The sequence below is a fragment of the Capsella rubella genome, unplaced genomic scaffold (assembly GCF_000375325.1).
Source record: "Capsella rubella cultivar Monte Gargano unplaced genomic scaffold, Caprub1_0 scaffold_5, whole genome shotgun sequence".
Classification (NCBI taxonomy): Eukaryota; Viridiplantae; Streptophyta; class Magnoliopsida; order Brassicales; family Brassicaceae; genus Capsella; species Capsella rubella.
The window spans coordinates 4447674-4469235 of record NW_006238919.1 but is presented as its reverse complement, the minus strand read 5'-3'; the positions used below and the strand labels follow the sequence as shown (position 1 = coordinate 4469235).

The 21562-nt window shown below is 38.5% G+C and overlaps 3 protein-coding genes and 1 non-coding gene across 4 annotated transcripts; 2 read left to right on the top strand and 2 right to left on the bottom strand.

The window, feature by feature from the left end:
- Positions 1 to 375: 375 nt before the first annotated feature.
- LOC17885597 (E3 ubiquitin-protein ligase RNF181) lies at positions 376 to 1137 on the bottom strand. Its single transcript, XM_006292466.2, has one exon. It carries the CDS (start codon positions 958 to 960, stop codon positions 517 to 519), a length of 444 nt encoding a protein of 147 aa, XP_006292528.1. The 5' UTR covers positions 961 to 1137; the 3' UTR covers positions 376 to 516.
- Positions 1138 to 11159: 10022 nt separating this feature from the next.
- LOC111830765 lies at positions 11160 to 11265 on the bottom strand. The gene has a single exon (XR_002834108.1). It is a non-coding gene; the product is annotated as a small nucleolar RNA R71 (small nucleolar RNA).
- Positions 11266 to 11791: 526 nt separating this feature from the next.
- LOC111830601 lies at positions 11792 to 12949 on the top strand. Its single transcript, XM_023783084.1, has one exon. It carries the CDS (start codon positions 11792 to 11794, stop codon positions 12947 to 12949), a length of 1158 nt encoding a protein of 385 aa, XP_023638852.1.
- Positions 12950 to 19477: 6528 nt separating this feature from the next.
- On the top strand, positions 19478 to 19909 carry LOC111830600. The gene has a single exon (XM_023783083.1). It carries the CDS (start codon positions 19478 to 19480, stop codon positions 19907 to 19909), a length of 432 nt encoding a protein of 143 aa, XP_023638851.1.
- The last annotated feature ends 1653 nt before the right edge of the window (positions 19910 to 21562 follow it).

Here is a 21562-nt window from a genome sequence, read left to right as displayed (position 1 = left end):
GAGAGAGAGAGAGAGAAGAAGATGAAGTATTGGGCTAACAGGATAACATTAGTTGTCTTTTAGTTGAAGGGGTAGTATTGAAACTTCGCATATAGAAACGGTGTCTTGGCTACAAACGGTGTGATAGTGTAATACGAAACATGTAAACGGTGTTATAGTGCTATATTTTCTATATTTTACCCGTAAGACACTCAAACAGAGCTCAATAAAAGAGCGTAACTTAGATATACTCAGCTAAGCAATTACTATTTCCTCTCTTTTAGAAAAGATGATATTTTGGTTTTACTTTTTTCAAAATGAAATGGTTTACTCACAATTTATATTGATTTAAACAATTTATATTGAAAGGAATAGAGATCGTTACATATAAGTTTCATACGAATTCACAAAAGCTAGACTACACTTGTCAAGCAACCTACGGTCATAATATGACCGTCATATTCAACAAAACACAATAATATTTACCAAAAAAAATAAAACTCTTAAGCTCCCAATGGAGATGGTACATGCACAATCTCAACCTTCTTTAGGCAATTCTACATTATGACGACAAAGCGGACACGTGTTCCGATTACTCAGCCAACTTGAGATACAATCTTTATGGTAATAATGCCGACAAGGAAGCTCAGAGAGTCTCTCATTAGCAGCAAGCTCTTCTCTACATATAGCACAGACCACCAAACCTCTCTCCATCATTTCCTCAGCCGTAAACTCCACCACCGGAAGCTCCTCGGCCGCGTTAAGCTGCGGCATACAAGTCGATGAGTTGCCGAGAACTAGACCGAAGATTTCATCGTAAGAACCAAACGTGTTGACTCCATGGTTGTTTCTTGAATCCAGGTAATGAAGGTAACGGAGGTACTCGTCGTCGATGAAAGTAGTGTTTGCTTCGAAATCTTCTTCGGTAGGGGTCGGATCGGTTTCGTTTTCGATTGAAGGAAGATGAAACTCCTCTGCCATTGAACTTTATTTTTTGGAATTCTTGATTTGTAGACGATGATAGTACAAGAATATGTGAAGATTGGGTTCTTGAGAGTGTGAGTGGAATGTTTCGGCTCATATGATCCATGAATGAGGACAAGATTTGTACACATGTCTTGTAAGTGAGTCTCATTTGTGGCCACGTCATAATAACTATTACACCGACATATCAATAAACAATGTTTATCAATAAAGAATGTTTACTGAAAAGCGCAAAAAAAAAATAGAATCAAAATTTAATAACTAATAATAAACATTCGTTTAGTGATAACGGTAAAGTACAGAAATGATGCAGAATAATATAAATAATAATTATTATAAATAATTTTATTATACAATATAGGGCGTTATTAAATAATAGTCTTTGACTCAGACAGAATTAGTAAATAATTTTGTTGCACAAATATTTTAGTAACTAACGTTTTTAGAGGTGATGAAAAATCGAAACTAACCTTATAGAAGCGGTGGAAATTTGCAATATACGGCCATAGACGAGGGACAAACGCAAGTGCAAGTCATAATGACTACTGGTTTTTTTAAAAACGCATGTTATCAAACTAACAGTTGGTCCTAAAAACAGGAAAATATATAGCATGCCCAGACAAATATACCAAGTTAAGTAATACAGAAGACATACCAATATAATAGCTCGCATGAGACAGAAAATTTGAACCCGGTGTGTATAGCCAAGAGTACCTTCAACGGCGAAGTTCCAGAAGATAAAAACATGAATCGCACTGAATCATACTACAGTTAATGGCACTGGATCATTTAGTAAAATAGGTATAGTACATTGCAGGACGACGCCGAAGTGCGTTAATGGCCAGAATGGCGAACATATAGGCAAGAAAGTTAATTGTTTGAAAAAAATATGACTTGTAATAAAAATATAACCCAGTAACTTCTTATGGAAAACAATATGAGTAGTAAATAAACAAGAAACAACATATGACATATAACAATAAGAGACAAAGAATAAAGACATCGTCAGCAACTAAGCACATGTAAGAATTTTGGGGGCCTGAGTGGGCTTAGACTTCGACATAATAATGCATGGGCTTAGATATAGCGGAATGTCTAAAAATTAGCATATGGGCCTGGCTCGTCACATTGGTGTCGACATTGGGGTGAAGAGGAAGTTGTACCTCAGAATAAAAATAGCTGCGTTGTAATAATAAAGATCAACATGTTATAACTTTTTCACACGGTAATAATGACAAAGCAACTTGTCATGGGAAATACGCCTCTGGTCGTTGTTTGATAAGACATGTTAGAATGAGGGATGAAGTATAATAGACACGTATCAATGACATTAAATGCTCTGCCGCCTACTCTCCATCTACAATAAGAACTTGAGTACACCTATATCAAAAAATAATAACAAGTTACACAGATACATAACAAGTTTTAGGTGCGAGATAACCGACAGCTGTAACAACGAAGATGTCGTCCATGGGTAGATCCATTGAATGTCGTACAGAAAAGTGTGAAATAAGAATGTATGACATGCTAATTTAAACAAACGAATGCAATATGTAAAAATAACACGACACATGGACAAGACCAATGAGTAAAGTAACTTCCCATCACCAGCCTTGGGTTATGGGGGGGGGGGAATCAGAAGGATTCAAAAATCAAAACATGTAGCAGAGAAAGGCAAACGCACTGTGCATTAAAATATCTCGCCTACTATAGCCCTAACTCCACTGGAATGTCTTCGTTTAAATAAGAACTTGATACCAAGCTTTAACAATGAAAAACACTACGCAACCAAAAAACCACAAGCCTCAAAAGGGAACTCGTGATAGCAGACAAAGTATCTGATAAAGGTAAGCAATGGGTGGTTGGGTGTTTAAAGAAGTAATCAAAGTTTTATGTTATTGTAACGTTGTATAGTGAAATTAACAGTTTTTCATCTGTGTAATTAATGCATTTGCTATCTTTGATGTAGGTCATGATGGTTGTTAAAACAAAAATAATAGACCGTCATACAAGGGTGGTCAGCGGATCATGGGGAATCGGCGTCGATGGATCTTGGGTTTTCATCACAAACCCGTTCAACGCGGTTATGAGAATGACTATCCGCGAAGGCGAGAAATTAGCTACGGTCCGGGAACGCGTTCGCCATGCATTTGGGTTGGAGTATGAGGGGTGGGAGCTCCACCTTTCATACCAATGGCCGGAGTTGCTGGATTTACGATCACCAACTGCACGTAGAGCCCGACCCGTGACCATCCGAACAGACGATGTTATGAATTTTTTCCTCGCCCTCCGCCATGACCTTCCGTACATGAATATATACGTCTCAAAGGTTTCACTAGATGGACTAGCTACAATCGACGGGGCCAGCGAAGACGCGAGTGTTGGAAAAAACGATAAAGGAAAAAACGTCGAGGAAGGTGAGACTTCGACACCTTTGCCAAGTTATCATGCAAGCCAGATACGGCAACTGATGAAGGAGGAAGCTGTAATTCGATGGATGAGATTGTCGGAAACAAGCATGACCGCCAATGGAGAGACTTCCACAACCGTTCTTCATTAACCCAAAGATTCAACATGCCGCTGCTCTTTGTAGAAACCGACAGTTCAGATAGCGAAAGCTCTAACGAGGTAAGGAAGTTCAGTAACAAATATCGGTAGCATCATAATATTTTTTTATTCATATATGAAAAAATAATAAGAACTTGTGTGGTATATTAGGGTGGTGATCTCGGCCCCGTGGAGATGGACTTCCTCAAAAACATGAGAGGGCCAGCCATCGACTTTGGAGATGATGCAAGCGAGCCAAGTTCCGACAGTGAGGCTGAGAGTGATGCCATGGAAGCCGAGACGGCGAGAGAGTGTAGTTTCTTCGGTCACGCGGCAAATTATATAGCGAGCCCAATTAACCTAGACTTAGATCTGCGTGTACCCCTACAAGCAGCTCTTGAAGATTTGTGCCTCAACTTTGCTTCTTTCAACCGTGATGATGCGCCCGTGTTGGATGAGCAAAGAGAAGAAGGTAATATAACATCTGATACATACAAATAGCATGTGATATTCGAAGTTACATCGTTGCTGATTTAGACAATATGTATTTAACTCGAATAACATGCCGTCTAGGTATGGAGATGGCGATACACGATGTGCAGTATGAAGGCGATGAATTGTTTGTGGGTCATGTTTTTAAAAACAAACAAGATCGCAATGCCAAAATTACTGTGCACGCATTAAACCGCTGTTTCCATTTCCACCGTGATCGATCATGCAAGAAACTTATCACTTTAACTTCCCTATCTCCTACATGTACGTGGCGGGTTCACATCGTGAAGTTGGAATACTGTGAGTATTACCAGATACGAAGGGCTTAGCTTAGCCACACATGGGTGTCGATCGACACCAACAAAATTGGGTTAGACGGTTTAGCTTTTAAACCGTCGGTTTAATTAGAATTGATAGCAGAAATCCTAGGCACGACTTTAACTCGTGGAAGCAGCCTTTCTTTCTCACTTTTGGCTTTTATCGCTTCTTAACAACAAAAGAGAGAGAGAGAGGGTTGTGAGTTGGTTGTTCCTAAAGCTTAAGAAGAGGCTTGTGAGGGTTTTTGGAGGTTTCTGTGGCAAGTTCTGCTGAGTTCTAGCAAGGAGGGGTTGGATTCTTGGCTGGTGGTGCAAGGAGGGTCTTGTTCTTTCTGTTCCTCTTTGTTTTGTCCTTCTTTCAATCCATATCAAGGTGAGTGCGTGACTATGGCTGATCTAAGCATGTTTAACCCTTCTTATGTGTGTTTGATTGATTTGGATGGCTGGATTTTTTTTGTGTGGCCATGTTTGTGTGTTTTGGTTGCTGTTATTGTATGTTTGAGTGTTAGGGCTCATGGCTGGAGCTTTGGAGGTGATGGATTCGTTCTCTGGAGAGTTGAGAGGCGATTTCATGGTTTCTGTGGGGTCGGTGTCGCTCGACACCGAATTTCTGGACAGTTTTTCTGGACAGTTTTTCTGGACAGCGTGTGATTCGTGTCTTTTTATGCCTTTTTTTTTGTTTTGGTTAATCTGATGCATGTTAGATTGGTTTAATATGCTTGTGTGTATAGCCCAGTGAATGGGAGGATCGCTCACTGAGTATTTGTGATAATACTCACGCATCTCATTGTGTTTGTGGTGCAGGTAAAGTGTGATCCGTGGAATCATGGCGAGGAGAGGAGGATGATCTAGGGCCTCGATTGTTATGTTTATGAATATGTTAATTGTTGTTGGAACCTGGTTAAGAGGCATGCTAGGTTGCTGGTGTAAATTGTGGTCATTGAATGATTGGTTAATTAATATTATGATTAATTGATGTTGGTTCAATATGTTTCCGTTGTGCATGATGATTTATTGTTGGGTTAATTCGGTTAGGTTAATTAGTAGGTATGGGATTATTAATTAATGAATTAAAAAAAACAGGTAGGATCTTTTCAATTATACTATTGAAAGTTGGACGAAAGAAGAACAAAGCAAGATTCAACGATGGCGATGGCGAGCTTAGCTAAGAGAAAATCCTAGTTACTCACCAGAAACATCTCTAATTCTCCCACTGTTACTCTCAGATTCTCTCTCTCCCTCACTCGTGGCTTCGCTTCGTCGAGATCCTATGAGAACGATGTTGTCATCATCGGCGGCGGACATGGAGGTCATGTGGCGGCGATTATGGCAGCATAACTCAGACACCTAATATACAAACAAAAGGACGCGGCTGATAATTTATCGACAATATGTAAAGGATAAATAGGAAGGTATCACGGTTGGAGTTAAAAACCATATATAACAATTTTAAACAGTGTCTCCGGTCGTATAAATGAACTAAGCAAAACAAATTTATCATGGATATCCGGATCGTCAGCTAAAAACATGGGGATCACGAACCAATGTGCCAAACTACAAAAAACGTGGTAATAAAAGGTGAGAACTAATCGTATCCGCTAAGAAAAATATTATCAACTAAACTTCTTAATAATTTATAACGAAATAATAATTGAATAACAAACAATTGCAGTAGAATACCCTGAATCTTTGTCACACATGCCTACTAGGTTTAGCCGATCACCATCCTACTAACGAAATAGGTATCGACTAATATATGATATATACAATATTGACATTGTTACTAAGTCCACGACGTGGACAGATCGGTCGGGTTAGTTGGACTAGTCTGGGCCTGTAGAACAAAATAGTAAAGGTTACCTGTCAAAAAACAGTGACGCCCAATAAAAGTATTATTGAATAACAATATGGCTAACAACTAATTAGTGATGCAATGATACGGTTGGGAAGATCCAGATCCGTCATCTTAAAGGGAAAATTTTCCAGAAAAAATATCAGATTTAGATAGAAAGTCGAAGCAACATGGTACCTAAACTAGCCAATTAAAAAACACTTACCCTCCGTTCGATTTCTGCTAGACAAAGAAGAAACAAATGAGGATGAGACACAACGATTTCCGCAATTTCTCGGCAAGGATCTTCAATAAAAGGAGGATGAGAACCAGAGAAGACAACGAATAGAAGCTCTACGAACAAGAAACGGGAAGGAGAGAAACACTCTACACCCAGAGAGATAAAAAGGAAACAAAGAGACGCGACTGAGTAATATCCCAGGGAGTAGATACGACGATTGAGAATTAAAAATCATCATCCTCTTTTTATTTTCTTGAGAACAAAATCATTAATAAAGATTTGATATCTGAGTCAATCAATTACTCAATTATAAATAGCTATAAGGAGACAATGGTCAATGAATTGATAAGTTAAATAAAACTTTATGGCAGAGGAAAACTTAATTATTATTTTTATCTAAGTACACGAGATATAGTTTCCCTACATAAAATGTTTTATATTAGTTTCACTAAAATATTCAATTATCGATCGCTTGTGAGTGGATTGATCTATATCTTATATATACCATGTAAGATCTAATTAACCTTTTAGTGTGGGCTATATTTAATTTATCATCTCTAATTGCAGACCTAACACTAGATATTTAAATTTAACAAAAAGAGACACAAAATCCAGCATATTAAATTTTGTTTTTTAAAAAAAAAGTTGAAATAAAAAATAAAAAATGAGGCTTTACAAAAAAATAAAAAAGGTTGTTTTTTTTTTCTCTTTCTTCTTATACTTGATCCAAAGAAGTCCGTAGGTCATAAACTAATACATCAAAATGAACAGAATCTGAGAAGACAAGAAATTTATCGGCATGAGCTTTAAGGGAACTTCCCAAGACAACCTTAGTGGGATATGAAGTTACAATGTAAGATCTGGTCCACCTTTTAGAGAATATAATAAAAAAAAGTTTTTGTTCAAACTCTATTTTTTTCTGTTGAATATTTATGAAAATAAATAAAAATGCCTAAAAATGATTCTTGTCTACAAATTGAGATTATGTATATGGAAATAATTTAGTATCAATAAAGGAGAGTTTTGACCGGAGGAAAAAAAAGTCAAGAAAATAATATTTGTCAAATACATAAAAATTATAATTTTGACCATAAAAGTCTATATGTATGCACCCTTTAGCACATATCCATAATCCTATAAATTTGGCTCTTTTATAACTTGAACATCACAAAATCAACCACATCAAAAAAATCACAAAATCAACCACAAGTCATTTGCTCACTTTCAACGCAAAGGTAAAATTTCATGACTTTGCCAATCTTCTTTTGTTCCCTTCAGATTAATACATGTTTTTTCTTTAACTCATTTTTAAATATATATTTTGGTTTGCATATGTTTTCTCTTATCTATAAAACCTACTTCAATATATGTTTATATATCTATAGGTTCCATTTTAATGTTATTTATTGGGAATTTTGTTTGGAATTTGTTAGGATGCGTAAATTTAGAAAATGTTGTGTTGTATGTCTATTAAATTAATCTCTCGTATATGCTTGTGATAATATAAGTAAGATCAATCATGGCAAAGCCTTCTAGAATACCTTTGAATTTGCATATGCTTTTTAGACTTTTTGAAAATGACTCTAGATTGCAACGAATTTCACCAACTGACTCTATTCCTATGTTATTATGAAACATACTTTTGCGCAAATATTCAGCTTAGATGTTTAATTTTTGACAAATTTTTGCACTCAAACTTAATATTAATAATTGTCGTTTTTTATAATTTTATAAAAGTAATTAATTGTGTTACTCTGTTATTGGTTTTCCTTATCTATGACAGAGTAACACAATTAAGCAATATATTTGGATCTTAAATCTAAAGCTTGATAATTAACGACCTTTGGCGGGAAAATAAACTATTTAAATATCTCTTTCTACTAGACTTGAACCCGCGGTACACCGCGGTATAATAACTAAAGTATATCTATATATATATATATATATCATGATTTGCAGATATCTAAATTCAGAATCGTGAATCAGTTATTTCATCGATAAATTTTAGTTTTATTCAATCGCTATTTGAATAGTGTAATTTTTTATTATGAATTAATTAATCAAAATTCTAGATAACTAAAAACCTTAAAAGCTAATAACTATACAACACATATAATTCATGTTAACACAATATGAGTTAACAATCACAATGAAATTTGATTGAATAAACAACACTAACGTCCATCGGGATACAAAATCCTGGAACCGGCTATATTGATCATTCTTTCTCCACCACCCCATCAAAATGGCGCATAGTGTGCGCGATCCACTTGATCATGTGCTTAAATGAATAACTACCCAAGGAAAAGTTGCACAAAACTCCAGATCGTTAACCGCTCTTAAACATAGGCTATCTACAGGCGTTACATTCTTATCCGAGTTCTTGGTCTCCCCGACAATGATAATCACTAAAAAGTAGAGTACCATCATCTTCAACCTCGCATGACTACGCTCTGGAACCATCGTCTTTAGCTTATCCTTGACGTCTTGGAATCTTACCTTGTTAAGATTCTTGAACTGCTTCATCTTGAACCTTTCACTTCCCGAGTTCTTGTAGTCCTCCGATTAGGTACGACAATCCAAACCCGACATTAATGCATGCTCTCTCAATCCACAACCAAATCAACAACCACATCTAGTTTCTCTTGGACCATGTTTTGGGTCTCAAAACGGGGTCTAGGGCTGGTCGTTTCTGACCCTTCTTCTTTTTTGTGTTTTTTTTCTTTTGCTGCTTCTCAATTCCTTCATCTTCTTCCGTTCTCTGCTCTCTCTACACGTAAGCTTCCAATTCACTAAACCTTTTCTCAATCCCATCAAACTTCTCAAAAATATCTCTAACTTTGAAATAATTTCTTCTTGTAGGGTGTTGATCAGATCCGCCAGATTAGTGGAGACTACTCTCGATTGACGAAGGGCGTCTGTAAGCAGTCCTAACCGGGCCGCCAAATCTTGTTCGAACATCTCTTCCAAAAACACACCCTTACCATTCAAAATGAACTTCATCCAACTCTCAACCACGACATTATGCACATCATCATCTTCGTGACCTTCATCCATGATTTCTTCCAAAAGATGAGATTCTTCATCGGTGCATGGAATGACAAATACAACATCCTGTGTAAACAAAGAAAACACACACACACATTAAAAACACCCAAGTACTAGTGAAAGTTTCAATGAATTCTACAACTAACTTTAGTTTTACCGAGATTTGTAGAGAGCCAGGAGAGAAGAATTTAAACCTTTTTCAGAGAAGATTCAGAACTCCTTTACTTCTTCTATTACTTTCTTTTATGATATCTATTTTATTCATGATGTTTGTTTCATTCACCATGTTTGAGTAGATTTCTTGTTAGGTTTAGGGTTTTTAAAGGAATTTACGAATTGTTAGGTTGTTAGATTGTTAGGATTGAATCAATAGAGTTCTTCATCTAGATTGTGGTTAATTTGTTCTAGAGTAGTGAAAGCAACCTAGAATTTTATCTTAGGTTAATTGGTAGACACGAAAGTGTTATTGATTTTCTGAAAATAATCTAGATGAGCAAAATTCCTATTCGGAAAGAGATTTGGTTTAGGGATTTTGTGAACTTATCAAACCTGAATTAAATGCATGTCTGAAACTTATAAATTTGCAAAGAGATTTGGAATTTAGGGTTCTCGACATAGATAATCTTTGCAACGAAAGTTGATTGAATATATTTTTTTGATTTGACTTCAAGAACGGTGCTTTATAAATCCTGACAATTATTTATTTGCAATTCTGAATATTCTGAGAATATCCCTGAGCCTAGCGTTTCCTTATTATTGTTTTAAAACCAATCTTTAATTTAATTTGCTGTTTTTATTTGATTTAAAACCTGCTTGCTTAGCTTAATTTAATACCGAATATCTATTGTGTAATCGTTGAGTCTCTGTGGATTCGATCCCTAAGTACTACAGTGATCTCTTAATTAAGAGAGTAGCTCAGGGCAAATTTGAGCGGATCAAATTTTGGCGCCGCTGCCGGGGACTCAATTTTGATTACCATTAGATTAAGGTTAAGAGTTTAGTCTAAGTTTTTATTTTATTTTGTTTTTTACGCTTTTCTTTTCTCTTTTCTTTTTGGTGTTTCAGGTTTATACCTAATACCAGCAGCAAGAACACAGAGATAGTTGATCTCAACAATCAAGAACTAGCGGGTTTAGAAAGAGAGAATCGAAAAGCTCAGAAACAGACAGCAATGGTTGCGCTAGTGATTTTGATTCAAGATGCCGAGGGTACTCTTAGAGATGGAGATGGCCATCTGAGGAATGCACAAGGGCAGAAGCTGAATGCTGACGGGACTGTGATTCCTGAGCCAGTCGTCGTCGGTGTCGAGCGACACCAAGCCGCAGCAGACAACAATCAGTTAGCGTTGCATGCTGAAACAGAGGATGAAAACCGTACACTTGGAGAATACAACAGGCCTGCACTGTTCTATTCTAACCGCTCTGCCATACGTCCTCCTGCATTTCAGAGGAACAACTTTGAGTTGAAGCCTGGGTACTACACTCTTGTAGGACAACACCCGTTCCATGGCCATACTTATGAGCATCCAATGGACCATATTGAGAAGTTTGAGGATCTGATGGTGTATCTTCGGATTTTCTGCTCTACAAGCATTTCCAGCACTCTTTGGCTGGAGAAGCACTATCTTGGCTGAAGGAGTTAAAGCCTGGATCTCTTACGTGCTGGAAGGATGTAAAAGTTGAGTTCTTAAACAGCTTTTATGATGATGCAAGGTCAGAGGAGTTGCGGAAAAAGATTTCTACCTTTTCTTAACGGATCTCAGAGGCTTTCAAGGAAGCTTGGGTGCGTTTTAAGGGTTATCAGAGAGATTGTCCACACCACGGGTATGACAAATTTCAGCTTTTGGGCATTTTCTACAGAGGATTGGATTGGAGGTACCAGATGGCTTTGGATGCTGCTAGCAACGGTAACTACAACACAAGGTCTCCAGCTCAAGCCACCAAACTGATTGAGAACTTAGCTTCCAGCAACAGTACTAAAGTCGCTGATTTTGAGAGGAAGAAGCGAGCTCAAAACCTGGATGGTGTTCAACTCGCTGACGTTAAGGCAAAGCTCGATTCAGTGAATAACCTTCTTGTTACTAAGAAGAGTGTTAAGTTTGCTGCTGAGGTTGAGGCTTTTGAATCATATGAGGATGAAAAAGAAGACGTGAACTACGTCAATGGTGCTGGGTATCAAGGTCAGAAGTTTGGTAACACACAAGGTAACATGTACAACAATGGGTATGGTTAGAAAGGCAGCAGCAGTTTCGTCAGCACCTATGTAAATTCTTCTTACCAGTCACCTCCCTCTCCACCTGCAAATATTGAGATGAAGTCAATTATAGAACAGATTCTAGCGGGTCAACAGAACATGACAGTGGACTTCAACGGGAAGATGGATTCCATCTACACTGACTTGAATGGAAAAATCGAAGCTCTGAGCACTTATATCAATAAGTTAGAAACTCTTGTTGCACGGATTACTAGATCTGTGAAGAAACGAGAAGGGTGTAATGCCATTTTGATTAGAGATAGAGATAATGTGTGGGAGGAGGAAACAAGTGACGATGATGAAACTGCACTTGCACAGCAAGTGTCGCTCGACACCATCTCACGGTGTCGATCGACACTAACACCAGTTCTCGTGGATTTGGCTCCTTACGGACCAATATCGACCGCGATCGAGACCACCTTATCGAGACCAGATCACTGTGTCGAGCGACACCTTCCCTGTGTCGATCGACACCCCTCACAGACTCAACCGGATTTTCCCGAAACTCCGCGACCATCTACAGAAAAGATCTACAAGCCTAAGGTTCCTTTTTCAAAGCCTAGGAATTCTAAACAGGAGATAGAAGAAGCTCGATGCAAGGCAATGATGGAAAAGGTGGTTACTGAGATACCTCTAGATCATGCAGATCGTGATTCACCTATGCTTAAACAGTGTGTTAAGAGGATGGTCCAAAATGACGTGAGCCCTGAGGAAGGAGCTTTGCTGGCTAGAGACATGGGTGCTATCTTCTTGAAACATACCCCACAGAGTAAGAAAGAAAAGAAGAAGAAAGTGTTTGTTTCTAAAAAAGTTAGTGCCATGATTCAGAGCAGGATTCCGGAGAAGTTACCTGATCCAGGAAGTTTCGTGCTAGACTGCTCTATCTTCACAGAAAGATTTCCTCATTCTCTTTGTGATCTTGGCTCAGGTATCAACTTGATACCATACTCTGTTGCTGTGAGACTTGGGATGACAGATTTCAAGCCGACTAGGATCTCTCTTATCTTAGCTGATAGATCGAAAAGGATTCCCAAATGTATTTTAGAGTATGTTTTGATAAGAGTTGGTGAATGCATGATTCCTGCTGATTTTGTTGTTCTTAAGTATGCTAAAGAACCTAAGGATCCGATTATCCTTGGGAGATCTTTCTTGGCTACCGGTGGTGCTCTTATAGATGTTCAGAAAGGAAAGATTGAACTGCATGTTTATGATTTGGTTATGAACTTTGACAAGGAAAAGTTGAGAAGGCAGTCGTAGAGTTGAGAAGGCAGTTATGAACCACCATGGTGTCGATCGACACCCCTCACCACGACAGTCCGAACTTGCCAAAAATGGATGGTTTTCGGGTTGATCTTATTGTTGCAAGCTTGAGCCCTGTTCTGAATCGGAAAGCTTCACCACCCATACTCCAGAGACCTCGAGAAAAGCAAAGGTACGCAACTTCTTTACCCAAACCTTCTCATATCATCAATAAGACTTTCAAAGGTACAAAGACTGTTTTGCAGTTAACCAAGCCACGAGATTATCGTAGAGCGCTTGTTGGTTCTTTTGATGATGTTGCAGGTAGAAGAAGTGTCCCACCCATACCTAGACTATGCCCTGCTGCTGTTCCTCGTGTACTTGGTCGATCTCCTACACCTAATGCTTATAAACCACCTTGGATGATGAGACACTATTCTCGGAGGCATTTAGTGCCGCTTCCCGACCCACCGGATACATGAACCCCGACAAAGTCAAGCTAATGACTGAAAACAAGTGCTTAGTGCGAGGCAACCTACTTGTGAGTTTTTTCTATTTCTTTTGCATTTAATTTAGTTTTATTTTCTTTTGTTCGCCAATCTTAGACTTGGGTAACACTAGGGACAGTGTTTTATAAGTCTGGGGGAGGTAGTTACTCATATTGTTTATTCTTTTGGAGTTTTATCGAGTAAGTCCAAAAAGTTTTTGTTTTATTGAGTCAAAATTTTTGTTGGGAACTATGAACTCAGTCTAACGGTTTCTCTGATTTGGATTAACACTCTTATGACTCTTGATTATGCTTGATCTCAGAACCGAATTTTGGAATGACTTTGAGCTGTATCAACAATCCTGAAAGTCCTTATTCATTGGATATCCAGTTGATCTAACGTTGTCTCTACTTTTATTAAGACTTAATTGGACTTAGTCTCCTACCTTGAATTCATTGAATGGATTCTAGAGGCGGATCTAGAGTGTCCGCAGATGTGTAGGAGGACGTTCAAGAAAGGGTCGATGAAAGGATTTCCTCCAAGAAGCTGAATAACGTTCTCGGTGAAACTAAGGTTAGTTGTACAATTCATTGATATTCTCACTACTACTTGGGTGTGTGTTATCTTTGTTTAGACAGGATATTGTTTCTGTCATTCCATGCACCGATGAAGATTCTTATCTTTTGGATGAAATCATGGATGAAGGTCACGAAGATGATGATGTGCATAATGTCGTGGGTTAGAGTTGGATGAAGTTCATTTCTAATGATAAGGGTGTGTTTTTGGAAGAGATGTTCGAACAAGATTTGGCTGCCCAGTTGGGACTGTTTACAGACGCCCTTCCTCAACATGAGAGTAGCCTGCACTAATCTGGCGGATCTGGTCAACACCCTACAAGAAGAAATGAGTTCAAAGTTTAAGATCAGTTTTGAGAACTTTGATGGGATTTAGAAAACTCAATGAATTGGAAGCTTACATGAAGAGAGAGCAGAGAACGGAAAAAGAAGAAGGAATTGAGGAGCACCAAAAGAAGCAGAAGACAAAGAAGAAGAAGAAGAAGGATCAGAAACGACCAGCTCTAGACCCTGTTTCAAGACCCAAGACATGGTCCTAGAGAAACTAGATGTGGTTGTGGATTTGGTTGTGGATTGAGAGAGCATGCGTTAATGTCGGGTTTGGATTGTCGTACCTATCCGGAGGACTACAAGAACTCAGGAAGTGAAAGGTTCAAGATGAAGCAGTTCAAGAATCTTAACAGGGTAAGATTCCAAGACGTCAAGAATAAGCTAAAGACGATGGTTCCGGAGCATAGTCATGGGAGGTTGAAGATGATGGTACTCTACTTTTTAGTGAGTATCATTGTCGGGGAGACCAAGAACTCGCGTAAGAATGCAACGCCTGTAGATAGCCTATGTCTAAAAGCGGTTAACGATCTAGAGTTTTGTGCAACTTTTCCTTTAGGAGTTATTCGGTTAAGCACATGCTCAAGTGGATCGCGCACACTATGCGCCATTTTGATGGGGTGGTGGAGAAAGAAGCATCAATATGGCCGGTTCCAGGATTTTGTATCCCGATGGAGGTTAGTGTTGTTTATTAAGTCGAATCTCATTGTGATTGTTAACTCATATTTTGTTAACATGAATTATATGTGTTGTATAGTTATTAGCTTTTGAGGTAATTCCTACACTCGGTTCTGAATTCATTGAATGGATTCTAGAGGCGGACATAGGGTATCCGCGGGCGTATAAGAGAACGTTCAAGAAAGGGGCGATGAAAGGGATTCCTCTCAAGACTAAGGTTAGTTGTACAATTCATTGAAACTTTCACTTGTACTTGGGTGTTTTTAATGTATGTGTGTGTGTTTTCTTTGTTTACACAAGATATTGTATATGTCTTTCCATGCACCGATAAAGAATCTTATCTTTTGGAAGAAATCATGGATGGAGGTCACGAAGATGATGATATGCATAATGTCATGGTTGAGAGTTGAATGAAGCTCATTTCGAATGATAAGGGTGTGTTTTTGGAAGAGATGTTCGAACAAGATTTTGCGGCCCGGTTAGGACTGCTTACAGACGCCCTTTCTCAACCGAGAGTAGCTTCCACTAATCTGGCGGATATGGTCAACACCCTGCAAGAAGAAATGAATTCAAAGTTTGAGATCATTTTTGAGAAGTTTGATGGGATTGAGAAAAGGTGCAATGAATTGGAAGTTTACGTGAAGAGAGAGCAGATAACGAAAGAAGATGGAGGAATTGAGAAGCAGCAAAAGAAGCAAAAGACGAAGAAGAAGAAGAAGGGTCAGAAACGACCAGCCCTAGACCCTGTTTCAAGACCCAAGACAAGGCACACTATGCTCCATTTTAGATGTGGTTGTGGATTTGGTTGTGGATTGAGAGAGCATGCGTTAATGTTGGATTTGGATTGTCATACCTATCCGGAGGATAACAAGAACGCGGGAAGTGAAAGGTTCAAGAAGAAGCACTACAAGAATCTTAACAGGGTAAGATTGCAAGATGTCAAGGACAAGCTAAAGACGATGGTTCCGGAGCGTAGTCATGCGAGGTTGAAGATGATAGTACTCTATTTTTTACTGAGTGTCATTGTCGAGGAGACCAAGAACTCGGGTAACAATGCAACGCTTGTAGATAGCCTATGTCTAAGAACAGTTAACGATCTGGAGTTTTGTGCTACTTTTCATTGGGGAGGTATTCGTTTGAGCACATGCTCTTTCTCACTCGACCATCGTCACTCGAGCTCCCACTCGGTGTGCCGCCATCTCTCTCGCCCGTCGTAGAAGCCACTTGACGGAATCGGTTCTGCTCTCACTCGATTGACACGCTCCACACATCACTCGTGTTTATTCACTCGATTCCTTCTCCCACTCAGCTAAGCTCACCCGACGCACTTCACCGTCAACCCACTTGACCAGCGCGTCTCCAACACGCGACGGTAAAACTCTTCACTCGACGGCGGAGCTCACAATCCTCACACGACCGTAGCAACTATATTCGAGACACGTCGTGCACTGAGCTCACTCGACGGACCTGTCTTCACCAGCTCACTCGAGCTACTTCACTCCACTCCCACGCGATTCACTCGGCAGCCTCACTCGAGCTAACCAAGCTTCACACGTCTCAGCCCCCTCGACGCGCTTGAGTTTCACCACCTCTCACTCGACCGAATTCACCAAGGTTCACTCGACTGCATAGTGTGACCGTGACAAACTAGCTAAGTGTACCATTGCTATTTACAGTACATGGACTGCTATTTTCAGTAAGGTACCACTCCAAACCTTCATATGTATATACCATTGCATTTTCATACTATTGTTTGTTTGATTCTCAAACCAACTCTCAAATTTTTATTACACAAGAGACTGTGTAATTTAAGTTTGGGGGAGGGTTTGGGATGACATTTGATGTTATGTTCTCTTTTCTTATTTTGAATTTTTAGCATATAATTTGCATTCATATATGTGCATTGAAAACCCCTAAAATTTTAAAAAATTTCCAGAAAAAATCTTTTAAAACAGAGTGATCATGTAGCTTGCATTTGCATATTAGGATTGAGTCTAGATTGTTTCATGTAGGATTGTTGCATTAGCATAGGGGGCGATGATGATTTACACCTTGTTAACTTGCTATGATTCACCAGTTGAGATCAATGCCCTGGTTTTTAGCTCTTTGATGCATGATGATTGAACTTGAAGTAAGTCTGAAACAAAATTAGAATTCATGGAGAGCATTCTTGAAATTGGTTGAAACATGTTGTGATATGATCTCATTCCTTATCTTACAAGAACTTAATCTTGACTTGCAAATATCTGGTTATGTTTTGCCACACCCACAACCTACCCTTTTCTTTCAAGCCAATTGATAATTTTTGAGTGGTAGGTCTTTTACCGGATTATGCTTGGGGAGAACGTGTTAGGTATGAGCCGACATGATTAAAATCTTGAGTAGTTCTGATTTTCACTTTCAAATCAGATAGGACTAGGTCTGGATTCTTACTTGGGTTTGGGATTGGAATGATTGTGGAAAGAAAGAAGAGAAACAGAAAAAGTTGTGTCCTTAGGAGGAGAATGTTTTTCTAGAAGTTTATACTCTAGTGATTGATTTTTGTGGGGATAGCGTGATATACAGAGAATGGTTTTGGGATGTAAAGAAAGAGAAAAAGTTTTGATGTCTTACAACGTAAGAAGAAAACAGAACCATAGTAAAGAAGAAACCCCCTATCCACTAGTATTGATAAGAAACTTCTCCTAAGGCAAAAAGAAAAAAAAATGGGATTGATGTTTAAGGGTAGACATAGGGATCATTCGGGTTTAGATGATTAGGAGTAAGCACTTGGGAACCATTGGGCAGTCAAGGTTTTATTCCTGTATGCATTTGTTGGTCCTTACCTTTAGCATTCTCCCTAAAGCTCAGTCCATTCATTGAGAGATCCTTGTCCTGAAATTGTTTAAACCCTCTTGATTCTCAAAACCTTTTTCTGCCTAGCCAAGTGAGTTTGTTAAGCCTTGCACAACCAGATTCACATTCTTGAGTAATGAATGTTAAAAGGAATGAATGATTTGAATGCATGTGTAGATCAAGGGATAGAATCAGTTTCGGATTTGATGGGTTTGTCTAAAGTCTTTAAGTAAAGTTCTCTTAGCATGCATCAAATACTTAGCAACCAGGACATTGATTTTAACTGCTATATCTTGCAAGTTTATAGGTTCTGAGACCCCATTTTCAAACCTCTCTTCCACTTTGTTTCTTTTGCTTTGCTTGAGGGCAAGCAAAGACTAAGTTTGGGGGAGTTGATAAGTCTGTATCTCATCACTTTTTGAGCATGTATTCATCATCTTTTCAGCATCATTCCCTTGTTGATTCGCATCATATTGATCCCTTTCTGCATGTTTTACATACTTAGGTAGGTTTTATGCATATCATGCATGTCTTGCATACATTCTGCATATTTGGAGTGTTTCAGGTACTTAGGAGACATGCAGAGCGAAGCAGAGGAACAAGCGTTACTCGACATGCACATGATCGAGTGGGACGATCGAGTGAGAAACAGAGGTGCGTTGCAAAAACACACTTCACTCGACGGACGGGACCGAGTAGAATGATCGAGTAGCAGATCGAGCGGTTGATCGAGTAGGGTGATCGAGTGAGAAGAAGGAATGCGAAACAACCGTCACTCGACGTGCACACTCGAGTGACACGATCGAGCAAAGCAGAAAAGATGCTCACTCGAGATGCTCACTCGACCAACTTAGTCACAACAACTTTTGAACCGCTTTTACGTTGTCGTTTTATGTTTTAAAGTTTTCCCAAAGATTGTTATAAATAGGTCTCATTTGGATTGCCCAGGGGATCGAGTTATTTTTTAGGTTTTTGTTGTTAGCCACCAAACAATCCAGAAAATTGTAATTCTATTTCTTTTGAGTTGTTGATATTTTGCAACTAGTTCTTGAATCATTGTTGTTACTCTTCCTGTCATCTTTATTATTATGAATGTTTTAAACGATTCTTGTTTCATGATGTTTAACATGATTTCTGTGTCTGAGTAGTGTTAGGGTTCTTGAGAATGGGATAGATTAGGTGGAGGATGTTAGTTTGCTAGAGTGTTTATTTTAGATTTGTTTTCTTTCCCTTCTGGATTAGAGTTTTATAGCTCATTTTGAAAGGTAAGGGTAAGTATTTGGAAGAGATGTGCAAACAAGATTTCGCGGCCCGGTTAGGACTGCTTACAGACGCCCTTCCTCAATCGAGAATAGCCTCCACTAATCTGGCGGATCTGGTCAACACCCTACAAGAAGAAATGAGTTCAAAGTTAGAGATCATTTTGAGAAGTTTGATGGGATGGAGAAAAGGTTCAGTGGATTGGAAGCTTACGTGAAGAGAGAGCAGAGAACGGAAGAAGATGAAGGAATTGAGGAGCAGCAAAAGAAAAAGAACACGAAAAAGAAGAAAGGTCAGAAACGACCAGCCCTAAACCCGTTCAAGACCCAAGACAAGGTCCAAGAGAAACTAGATGTGGTTGTGGATTGAGAGATCATGCATTAATGTCGGGTTTGGATTGTCATACCTGTCCGGAGGATTACAAGAACGTGGGAAGTGAAAGGTCCAAGAAGAAGCACTTCAAAAATCTTAACAAGGTAGGATTGCAAGACGTCAAGAACAAGGTAAAAACGATGGTTCCGGAGCTTAGTTATGCGAGGTTGAAGATGATGGTACTCTTCTTTTTAGTGAGTATCATTGTCGGGAAGACCAAAAACTCGGGTAAGAATGCAACGCCTGTAGATAGCCTATGTCTAAGAGCGGTTAACGATCTGGAGTTTTTTGTTACTTTTCCTTGGGGGAGGTATTCGTTTGAGCATATGCTCAAGTTGATCGCGCACACTATGCGCCATTTTGATGGGGTGGTGGAGAAAGAAAGATCAATATGGCCGGTTCCAGGATTTTGTATCCCGGTAGAGGTTCGTGTTGTTTATTGATCGGCTCAAATTTACCCTGAGCTACTCTCTCAATTAAGAGATCACTGTAGTACTTAAGGATCGAATCCACAGAGACTCAACGATTACACAATAGATATTCGGCATTAAATTAAGCTAAGCAAGCAGGTTTTAAATCAAATAAAAACAGCAAATTAAATTAAAGATTGGTTTTAAAACAATAATGAGGAAACGCTAGGCTCATGGATATTCTCAGGAAATTCAGAATTGCAAATAAATAATTGTCAGGATTTATAAAGCACCGTTCTTGAACTCAAATCACAGTTCTTGAACTCAAATCACAAAAGCATTTTCAATCAACTTTCGTTGTAAAGATTATCTATGTCTAGAACCCTAAATTCCAAATCTCTTTGCAAATTTATAAGTTTCAGACATACATTTAATTCAGGTTTGATAAGTTCACAAAATCCCTAAACCAAATCTCTTTGCGAATAGGAATTTTGCTCATCTAGATTATTTTCAGGAAATCAATAACACTTTCGTGTCTACCAATTAACCTAAGATCAGATTCTAGGTTGCTTTCACTAATCTAGAACAAATTAACTACAATCTAGATGAAGAATTCTATTGATTCAATCCTAACAATCTAACAACCTAACAATTCGTAAATTCCTTTGAAAACCCTAAACCTAACAAGAAATCTACTCAAACATGGTGAATGAAACAAACATCATGAATAAAATAGATATCATAAAAGAAAGTAATAGAAGAAGTAAAAGAGTTTTGAATCTTCTCTGAAAGAGGTTTGGATTCTTCTCTCCTGGCTCTCTACAAATCTCTCTCACTTTAAAATAAACCTTAAGTCTTTACAAAACCCTAAGAACTCAATATATATGTCTTAACCACGAACTGGGCTTAATTGCAAATAAGGGAAACTTCTGGGCCGAATCTGCAAATCTTCTGAACTTCAATTAAGCGAGAAATTCAATTGCCGTCAGATATTGGTGTCGATCGACACCAGAGGTTGTGACGCTCGACACTCACACCAAATATGCTCTCCCGGTATGTTCCTTCGGCACATCTCCTCCAAATGCTCCCAAATGCTCCAATCCATGTCAAATAGCTCCTAATCCTGAAATGACTGCAAAAGACTCGAAAACACTATAAAAGCTCTATAAATAAGACTTATATAATGGCCAAAAACCCGTAAAACCAATGATATATCAACTCCCCCAGACTTAGCCTTTGCTTGCCCTCAAGCAAAACAGAAACTTAACCTGTGAAAGAAGTTTGAAAACGCGGGAACTCACTCAACTGCAGGAAACTCTTCTTTGCACTCTTCATCGCCTTGACTCTAGAACTTACTTTATGTACTTTGCCTATGAGAAGTATCAACATTCCTTACTCTAATCCCACAATCCTCAGGAATCTCCAGTCTCTCCATTGTCATCTCTTTACATAATTTAAAACAAGTAAAGATTAATTCTTACCGAGGGAATATCGATCAATGGCATATGGACTCTTCTCAAACCAAGACATTTTTCGTATGATTTCATTTCTTCTCCCTTTTCTCACTTTTAAGGTAATCGACATCTCCCTCCTTTTCTAGGGTATCATTTTATTTTTTCAACGATTCCTTTTTCTTCTCTTTTTTTTTCTTTCTTTTCTGGTTTTTTTTTATAACTCTTTTTATTC